General features: G+C 48.9%; 1 protein-coding gene across 3 annotated transcripts in view; it reads left to right on the top strand.

Moving 5' to 3' along the window:
* Positions 1-204: 204 nt before the first annotated feature.
* Positions 205-9,801, top strand: part of PPIP5K1 (diphosphoinositol pentakisphosphate kinase 1) — a 40,117-nt gene continuing 30,520 nt past the window's right edge. The window contains exons 1-13 of one of the 3 annotated variants that reach the window (XM_064157758.1): positions 205-555; positions 893-1,067; positions 2,605-2,800; positions 2,887-2,977; positions 3,358-3,443; positions 3,672-3,826; positions 4,807-4,908; positions 5,181-5,342; positions 6,050-6,171; positions 6,642-6,743; positions 7,794-7,880; positions 8,316-8,391; positions 8,900-9,009. In XM_064157758.1, the coding sequence (XP_064013828.1) occupies positions 476-555; positions 893-1,067; positions 2,605-2,800; positions 2,887-2,977; positions 3,358-3,443; positions 3,672-3,826; positions 4,807-4,908; positions 5,181-5,342; positions 6,050-6,171; positions 6,642-6,743; positions 7,794-7,880; positions 8,316-8,391; positions 8,900-9,009 (1,544 nt within the window). In that variant the 5' untranslated portion in view covers positions 205-475. Of the gene's footprint in view, positions 627-892; positions 1,068-2,604; positions 2,801-2,886; positions 2,978-3,357; positions 3,444-3,671; positions 3,827-4,806; positions 4,909-5,180; positions 5,343-6,049; positions 6,172-6,641; positions 6,744-7,793; positions 7,881-8,315; positions 8,392-8,899; positions 9,010-9,801 lie in introns of all 3 variants that reach the window. The other 2 variants (XM_064157756.1, XM_064157757.1) reach the window with 2 other exon arrangements.

Here is a 9,801-nt window from a genome sequence, read left to right as displayed (position 1 = left end):
CTTAATAACTGAGGTGTTCACAATGTCCTCTTCTCAAGGTTGCATTTATGCGAGGGGCGTGCTTGTCGCCACTTCATAGTTGGGGAGAACACGGTAAAGGGCAACCCCTTGGTATTTATCTGTGTGCAGCTATGATCAGAGGTGAACAGCTGTGTCCTTGGTGTGTGCAGGTCACGTGTGCTGTGTTCAGGTCGTCCCTCCTGCAGCTGATGGGGCTGCTGTTGTCGTGACACACTCCTGGTGTTTATAAAGCATAGCTTGTATCCCAGTAATTAGCTTCTGTGGTCACAGAATGAATCAGAGCTAGCCTGCAAACCCAGGAACCCTGTCTTGCAACCTAAACCGTGTCTGATTCTTCCTCTGTGCCTTCTTTCCCTGCCAGAGTTATCACTTCTTCCCTTTCCCCCCTTCCCACGATCTGTTGCTCCTCTCAAACTGATCTCTCTGTTACTGTAGGTCTGCTTGAGCTGAAAGGATGAACATTGGCAATTGGAAGGTCCCCATCACAATCCTAACCTTCACCCTAACCTCTGGAGTCTCCGTTGATGTCGTTGGGTATATGAGTCTGCGAGGGTGTCCACTGTCCCTGCCCATGATTTAAACAGCAGCTTGGAGCATGCATCATTGTAAGGCTTACATGATTTCAGTGCAGGTGGTGACACTGTCCCTTTCCCAGTCAGTGCAGAGGGCCTAATTGCACAGTGGAGCTGCCTATCTGAAATGATCGTGAATCCCAGATCCTCTTCCACCTCGAGGGTCTCTTTCTGCTCCCTACTTCTGTGCTGGGCAGCAGGTCCCTGGGATCACTCATGCCAGTCCCTGCCCTCCCCAGCACTGCCTGCTCAGCCCACTTCTGACTTTCTCCATCCCTTTTTGCACGCTGTGATTCCAGAGCGGGATGGTTGGCCACCAGAGCTGCAATGTCGTCCCTGACGACCTCCACTGAGGGAGAGAACTCCACTCCCAGGTTTGTTGTTGGTTCCAGGGATGATGAAACAGACTTTCTGGGATCAAACATGAAGACAGATGAAACTGATTTCTTTGAAGACGATGAAGAGGAGGAGTCGGTAAGGAGCTCCTGGCGGTCTGGGTTGGAGCATCTGTGCAGAACTCCTGGTTCTCAGCCAGGGTTTGTGGGGTTGCTGCTGCAGCCACAGACGGTGGAGACTTAAGGAGACGTGGCAGCAGGCTGTGTGGCACAGCCGTGGGGACAGGAGTGTCATTTCTGACTGCACTGTTGCATTGTCATGCTGCTGTGCTTGCTGCCTCCCACTGTGGTCAGCCCTCATGTCTCTGCTTTCTATTTCAAGTACAGCAGTGGCTTTCTTTGTCCCAGCAATTTAACTGTGACACTCCTGTAAACCTTTCTGTTTCATCAGGGAAATTGGTGAGGAAAACTCTAGAAACTGTGAAAAGGGCAGAGGTGTGTCTGCAGAAAGGAAACATTTCTTCTTTTCTGTAATCTCCAGGGAGAGGATGCAGAAAGGTCTCCAACTCTGACTGCTTTTGGCCTCTATTCAGTGTTATATTAAGGGTTAGGTTTTCTCTTCTGCATATGGGACTTGGATGCTGCAGGGATGTTGCTGCTGGCAGCATACAACACTGCAGTGATTGTTTCCCTTACCTCTCTACCCTGAGTCTCCACTGCAAGGGGATTGTAGACTGAGGCATCTACATGGGCTTCCTTCAAACTCACCCAATGGTGTGTGTTGTGCAGCTTTGCAAGGAACTATTTATCAGGTGTGGAAAAGAATTTGGAAGCCCTTTCACTTCTAGAAGTTGTTTTTGCTATGGAACCCTGGCTTTGCAAGTCAATGCAGTAACTTCTGAAGTCTCAGCTTACAGTTTGAAGCCACAGTGGTTTGTGATGGGTAACTCACAGCCCTGTGAGTATTACCTCAGCTGATGTCACTGCATTTAATTTTGCTTGGGCCAGAATGAAACTGTCAGGAAAACATCCAGTCTGGAGTTGCTAGACAGTGGCAGAAACTCCACTACTGACCTTAGCCCATTCTTAGTTGACAGTGCTTTGTGAATGCAGGCTTTCTCTCTTGAGTTACTCAGCTTTGCCCCACTGGATCTTGTACCTTTGGCAAATACATGGAAGAGCACTGAGTGCTGTTTCTCTTCTTCTCACAGCTGCCTGCTGTTGTAATCTCGCCTTCCTTTTCTCTCAGATAAGACAAGCTGAGTTCCTGGACTTTTTTTTTTATAAAAGCTTTGCAACTCTTCTCTGAGCCTGCCTAAGTCCATCAACAGGCTTGGTGACTTACAAGCCAGAGAATGTGATGTGGCATTCCAGTCCCTGCTGCTTGTTCAGGCGCCAGACACTTATTTCTGACCATAGCATTAGTGTCCAGTAAAAGAAGGCAACACCCTACCACCTGGCAAAGAAGTGGTTGGTTTGGGCTGCTCCTTATGATGTCCCTCAGGGGACTGTAGTGGGAGCTGGGAGTGTGTGTGGGTTTGAGTCTAGTAAGAGCTGAGTGCTTGGCTGGAAGAAAAATCCTCGTTTGTCCTGCCATGCTGCATTTCTGCACTGTTATAGCTTAAATTCAGTGCAGTAGCTGACCTTGCACTAGGCTGACTTCTGTCTTTCTCCAGCCACCTGAAAGGCAGATTGTGGTTGGAATCTGTGCCATGACCAAAAAGTCCAAGTCAAAGCCCATGACACAGATTCTGGAGCGCCTGTGCAAGTTTGAGTACATCACTGTGGTGATCATGGGGGAAGATGTGATCCTGAATGAACCAGTGGAGAACTGGCCCTCTTGTGACTGCCTGATATCCTTCCACTCCAAAGGTAAAGAGCCTGTGGCTGGCCTTAGCCTACTCGGCATCTTGACTTGAGATCTTCCACTCATTCTCTTCCCCCTTACCCCGTTTCAGGATTCCCTCTGGATAAAGCTGTTGCTTATGCCAAGCTGTGCAAGCCATTCCTGATCAATGACCTCGACATGCAATATTATATCCAGGACAGGTAGGTGTCTGTCACCCACCTTTGTCTGGTTCCTCTCAGCATGCTGTGCAAACTTCGTCTTCCTGCCCACAACCAAATGAGTAAGATGGGGAGGAAGGGCACTTTAGGAGTGGCTTTTAGGGTTTGTTTCTCCAAAACGTTGAGAGGAATATCTATTCCTCTGAGACTTGGCACGTTTCATTTTCTGGTCCAAATGTCTTGTGAGGAATGGCCAGATGAAGTAGGAAGCAAAAGAGCTCTCACAGAATGAGACTACCACGACCAAGACAAGAAAAGTTTTGTGTGTTCATCTGAGTTTGCTCTTCAACAGTGGGAGTGAAGCCTTTTCCCTTGGCATGTGCTAGAGGACCTTCTAGACTCTCTGTTTATGTCCTCTCCAGACGTGAAGTGTATCGAATCCTTCAAGAGGAGGGAATAGACTTGCCTCGCTATGCTGTGCTCAATCGAGACCCTGACAGACCAGAAGGTTAGTGTCCAGGCTCTGCTGAGAGCCATTTTCACCTGCTGTGCTGTGTTAAATACTCTGCAGAGAGTAACTGCTGATAATCAGCTTGAAGAGGTCTGGCTTATGAGTCTGTGGTTTTGTGCAAACCAGGATCTCAACAGTAAAAACTGGCTGATGGGCCAGGACTGAAGGACTTCAGCTCTGCTGTCCACTCTTTCCTAACATGGTGCTGCTGTTCTTTGTCTTCAGAGTGCAGCTTAGTAGAAGGAGAGGACCACGTGGAGGTAAATGGAGCTGTTTTCCCAAAGCCATTTGTGGAGAAGCCAGTCAGTGCAGAAGACCATAATGTATATATCTACTACCCAACATCAGCAGGTGGAGGCAGCCAGCGGCTCTTCCGGAAGGTAAGGAGCTCCAGTTCTGGTGTTGGAACCAGCAGATCTGTGGCTCACACAATTATGGCTTCAGGAGGGAGCCTGAATGAAGAGATAGGGAAGGTTTTGTGCTGGGGAAATCTAGACCTTCTTAGAACTTGTACTTCAACCCATCTAATGACTGGGAGTTGCAGAAGGACAGATTTTAATAGTAGTGCTGCCTTTGCCTGCGTTGACTCTGTCTGGCCCATGTCCTGCCTAAGGTCATGGAGAACTGTGCCCTTTACTGAACTGCTGTTTTTTTTCCAGATCACTTCCTCAGTCTTATCAAGATGATTAAAAAAACCCAACCCCTTATGTTCCTATCCTCTAACATGGTTGTAACCCTTCTCAGATGTGTAACCTGCAGATATGATGAGTGCAGTGTTTATCCTTAGATTCCACAGAGCATCTGCCCTTACCTCCTCTGCTTTACCTGCAAACAGCTAGTAGTTGTGCTGTATTTTTTCCAGTTGCACATCTGCTATTAATAATCTTAAATGATTGTTTCCTTAGTTAACATTGAGGCAGGTCACTGGAGGTTGTATCCAAAGCCTTGCTAAAAATGAAAACAACTTCATCCTCTGTCCATAGCATCAGTCAGCTGTCCTAGAAGGAGCTTAATTGGTCTGATTATCCCCTGCCATCATTTATTATCATTTGCTCATTAGCTAGGCTCTTTACTTTCTAGGTTTTATCCCCTGTTTTTTGTTCCATGACGTTGTAGTGACTGGAGTCAGCCTAATGGTCTGTAATACCTTTTTTCCTCTTCAAAGCTTGGAAGAAGATGTACCTACTGTCTGTGTTTTGGGGTCATTTTTGTCCTCCATAAACAAGAGTGCTGTAATAGCTGGGGGTTGTGGGAGATGTTCCTCTAATTCTCTACTTGTGGGATGAAGCAGGCCTTTTGTTCTTCCCTTTGAGGAGAGGAGCCCTGTGCTCTTTCCTGAGGTGTCTCTTTGTGCCTCCAGATTGGCAGCCGGAGCAGTGTGTACTCCCCAGAGAGCAGCGTGAGGAAGACTGGCTCCTACATATATGAGGAGTTTATGCCTACGGATGGCACTGATGTGAAGGTAAGGAGAAGCCTGGAACAGCTCCGTCCTTCTTCAGGCCTGGGGCAGCTGAAGGATGAGCAGGACTACTCAGCCCTACGTAGATTCTGGAGTGTTTAAGCTGTGAGATGCTGGCTGTGTGACCTGGATCCCAAAGTGGGGAGAGAATGTTCTTTAGGTTGCAACAGGAGCAATGCTTGAGGCCTTCTGGTCTTCTCTCTGTGTCTGTAGTGAAAACACCTTCTGGAAGCTGAAGCTTACTGAGGTGTCTATGTGGTGTGCAACTCTCTCAGGTGTACACTGTGGGGCCAGACTATGCCCACGCAGAGGCTCGCAAATCCCCCGCGCTGGACGGGAAGGTGGAGCGGGACAGTGAGGGGAAGGAGATCCGCTACCCAGTCATGCTGACTGCCATGGAGAAGCTGGTTGCCCGGAAAGTCTGTGTAGCCTTCAAGGTCTGTGTTCTTTGTCCAGTGCAAGCAGAGTACTCCACAAATATCTGATCTGAGTCTCTGTTACAGCTTGAGCTCTGTCTCTTGGACAGAGTCTTTTACCCCTGGTACCAGTTATATCTCTGGTGGCTGGGTGCCGCTGGCCCTGCTGGTTAGCGGTGATTGGGAAGGCAGGAGTGCCTACAGAAATGCCCTCTGTGCTGGTAGGTGGCTGGTGCCCAGCATACATCTGGGCATTTGATAGCAGATTTGGAGCATACTGCTACCCACCTGGTGTGCGCTCATCCTGCCTTTGCCATTTCCGGGCTGTGTTTGTGAGGAAAGCTTCATCATCTTCTGGTTCTGGGGTTTGGAGTTTCATTTATTTTCATGTGGCTTTGATGCAACCAGGAGCTCCTCTGTCTTAAGCCTATGGAGCTCTGGGAAGTAGGGGGTGAACTTACTCTCTGGGAAGTAGGGGTGACCTATTCTGAGGGCTCATGGGTTGCACCTTTGATCCAGCTGAGAGGGTGTAGAGATTCCTGTTGCTGCTGGCTGGTGACTGCATTTTCACATTTGGCCAGGGCTCATAGGAAAGGCAGAGAGAACAGCTGCAGCTCTGGTGGAGCTGAGCTGAGAAGTGTGTAACTTGCTTGGCCAGGCAGCCACTGGCCCATGTTGTACTCCCATCACAGCCTGCCCAGTCCTGTCTCCTCTGTTTCCTCATGCAGCAAACCGTGTGTGGCTTTGATCTCCTGCGGGCAAATGGCCACTCCTTTGTCTGCGATGTCAACGGTTTCAGCTTTGTGAAGAACTCTATGAAGTACTATGATGACTGTGCCAAAATCCTTGGGTATGTAAAATCCAGGTTTTGGAAGTGAGTGAGGTAACTCACAGCACAGTAAAATGAATGTGGAGTCATGATCAGTGTGGCAGAGAAGTCTGCAGGTGGATCACGTGGGGACATTTATGTCAGAGAAGTCTTCAGGTGGGTCACATGGGGATGCCTGTTCATGAAGTGGAAGCTCAGCTCTGGGAGGAACAGGTTAATTATTTTTAGCCTCTGGATCTCCTGCCTGCACTGGCATGAGCTGTCTTTGCCTGCAGCTGGGTGTATGTTAGAAAGTTCTAAGCCCAACCACAGTATTGGTGATGTGAGGGAAACGTTTCCCTTTGGAGTGCCCTAACTAGCTGTGGTGTGGTAGATGTCTGTGTGAGGAAGGTGAGGAGAGGTTCTGTCTTCAGATCTTGTAGCTGAACCACTAAGGTGGAGATCCAAAGGAATGGAATTCCTCATGAATTTTGTATTCTAATTTCTTACAGAAATATAATCATGCGGGAATTGGCTCCCCAGTTTCATATTCCCTGGTCCATCCCAACAGAGGCAGAAGACATTCCCATTGTCCCCACGACTTCAGGAACCATGTGAGTACCTGCCATCTTCTCAAATGGTTGCTGGTGATAACTGCATGAGGGACAAAGTGCAAACCCAACAGAATGGTGTTGTCCATCAGTGCTCCAGCTGCTGTGTTGGCTGAAAGGCATGTGAGGAGGCTTAGCCCTGCACAGGAGAGGGGCAGTAGGTGGTAAATGAGTCCTAGGTTTGATGAATGCAGATGAGCAGTCATGGAGGGAATGACAGGAACTGCTTACATGGCTTTCAGGAGACCCAGATTCTTGATCAGCACAAGACACAGGTTAGGGCGTGGCTGTCACTGGCTCACTGCTCATTCCTCTGTGACCCTCAGCACACCTCCTATGAAGTGAACAGAGCAGGTGCTGTTAGATGGCGAAGATGTGTTCATGTCTCTTTACTGTGTGGTCATCTGAAAAAGGTTGGCAAACACAAACACTGCACAGCCCACAGGACTGCTGGCTTCTGTGACACTTTGTCACAAGGAGACTGATGGAACCAGCTCCTCTCACTCTGGGATCCTGTAAGAAACAGTTGGATATTGCAGTATCTGAAAAAGCAAACTCCTGCAGCCCTTCTGAAATCACCCAGCCTGGTTCCTGCAGGTGGCTGGTTGCTGTGGCATCTTTCTATCTACAGCTCCAGCTGGTTGCTGAAGGACAATACTCCAGCTCTAGAACCATTCTTCTGAACCAAGCTGGTTTTTGCTATGTCTTTCTAAGCAGTCCTATGGGCATTACACAAGTTGAGTCTGAAAACCAGATTGGCACAATTCAAAATGCTCTTCCTGCAGACGCTGTAACATCCAAGCTGGTCCTTTCTGCTGCAGATGTGATTCTGCCTGTCACATTGTGCTGCTGTGGTCTTTTATCTTGATGACCTGGTGGTGCTTGCAGTATAGCCTTTGACCTCTGCCTGGTTTAGTCTGGGAGATGTTTTGCTGCTGAGAAGGAAAGCAGCTGTCAAAAAGATGGAACTGAAAGAACAATGAGAAACTCCTTTCTGGTGGCAATTGTGGAGTGTGGGGGCACAATTGTCAAGGGTCTCTTGTGTTTCCCCAGGATGGAGCTTCGTTGTGTTATTGCAGTCATTCGGCATGGAGATCGCACCCCCAAGCAGAAGATGAAGATGGAAGTGAAGCATCCACGGTAAGACAGTGTGTTGGTGAGAAGTGAGGGGGCCAATTCTCCCAACTGAGGAGGAGCAGAAGGGCTGGATGCATGGCAGGCAGTGCTTTTTCCTGGCTCTGTTTTGAGCAAATGCTTTCTGCCCAGGTGAGAGAGGCTTCTTTCCCCATCCTGGAGATCCTAGCACCTTCTGTGTGAACACTAGAAAGAGAGTGAATATCTGCTAGCATCTGCCGAGGGAAGTACCTCACTGTGTGGGAAGCTAGTGGCTGCTGCTTTTTTTGTACCTGTGGCTGAAAAAACTTGGGTTTATCAGAATTTCTGAAGCATAGGAAGGAGCCAGTGGGCCTGCTGGTTCTCCTTGAAGAGCAGAGCATGAATGCATGTGTGGGGATGACGGTCCTTGCAGTACTGAAACAGCAGAAAGTGAATCAAAGTTCTTTGTTGCCTGTTCAGGTTCTTTGAGTTATTTGAGAAATATGATGGCTACAAGACAGGGAAGTTGAAGCTGAAGAAACCAGAGCAGCTACAGGTGAGGGGAGGCCTATCTGGGGTTACTGTGTGGGACATGCAGGTGATAGGGATCCCAGCATGAGGCAGTTCTCTGGGAGGATGAAAGCCATCCTAAGGACAACAGTCTGTGATGCAAACACTCCCTTTCTCATTCCCCACTCCGTGCACACCCAGCTGGGTGACAGCGTCACAGTGGAACAGAAACTGTTGCTGGCTGATGCGCAGACTGTAAGATGGAAGTGACCTGATGCAACTTTCCCATCTGTGGTGGGTGCTTCTGATGAAAGATGGGTTCAGGCTAGGGAGTGGGGTAGCTGGAGACAGCTGCTTGGTTTTGAACATGACTGGACCAGTGGGTGGGGATAAATCAAACTGCGGTGTGAAAGTTTGTCCTGCCTGGGCTGTGTCTTATGAAATGGTGTGTCATGGACGAGTATCTGTGGACCTGATGCCAACTGTAGCCATCTGGAGGCCTTGCAAGAGTACAGTGGATTGCTGGATGCTTGAGACTGTCTGCTCTCCAACAGGAAGTGCTGGACATTGCACGGCAGCTTGTGGTGGACCTGGGAACTCAGAGTGACTGTGAGATTGAGGAGAGGAAATCCAAACTGGAGCAGCTGAAGAGCGTCTTGGAGATGTAAGGGTTCATATCTTGGGGCGCTGTGGGTTTGCCTCAGAGCTGTGGGACAGTGTGCAATGGAGAAATGAGCTGTGCTGCTGATGCCTTGGTCAGCTGGCTCCCCAGAGGGCAGGGTCTGCTCCATCTCCTGTTGGCAGCTGTACACGAGAGGTGACACACTCTTAATGTTTTCTCCTTGGCACTAGAACTAGTGCTGGTTCTTGTTCCAAGGGGCTCTGTTTTGGGGCTAAACAATTGGAGACAAGGCTGAGCTTCCTTTGCTGCAAGAGAGAACTGGAGTCCTGTAGGGACCACGTGGATGTGAAGCCTTTGGATAAATTTGGAACAAATCCTGTTTTAACTAAGGTTGTTCTAGTGCCAGAAGCTTAACAAGAAGGAGCTTGGAAAACATGAAAAGATGTTTGTGTCCTCTTGGGTTTTGTGCAGCCAAAATAAAAGACAACATGGTGGTGTTAGCATCTTATAAACAAAAGAGGGGTTTCTCTGAGCTCCAGCTCACGCTGGCATGCACAGGCAGTGCCCATTCCAGCCATATCTGTGGAGCACAGAGGGTGTGGTTCCTTCCCCTGCTCTTTCTGCTCATTAGAGAAGTGGTTTTCCTCAGAGCTCCTGGCAAACTGGGTTATCCTATGATCTCATTAATTCACTTGTTAAAGATGTAGATAGACATTAACTTGTGATTAAAGCCCTGGGGTGGGTACAAGGGCATGGCATGCTGCCCGCTGAGGAGAGGCAAGGGAGTGCATCTGTGGCTTTCCCTTGGGGGAGTTGTGTGGCTTTTCTTGGGGT

Source organism: Pogoniulus pusillus, chromosome 17 (genome assembly GCF_015220805.1).
Source record: "Pogoniulus pusillus isolate bPogPus1 chromosome 17, bPogPus1.pri, whole genome shotgun sequence".
In the NCBI taxonomy this organism is placed as follows: domain Eukaryota; kingdom Metazoa; phylum Chordata; class Aves; order Piciformes; family Lybiidae; genus Pogoniulus; species Pogoniulus pusillus.
Note: the sequence above shows the minus strand (reverse complement) of the source record. Positions and strands in the feature narration are given on the sequence as shown.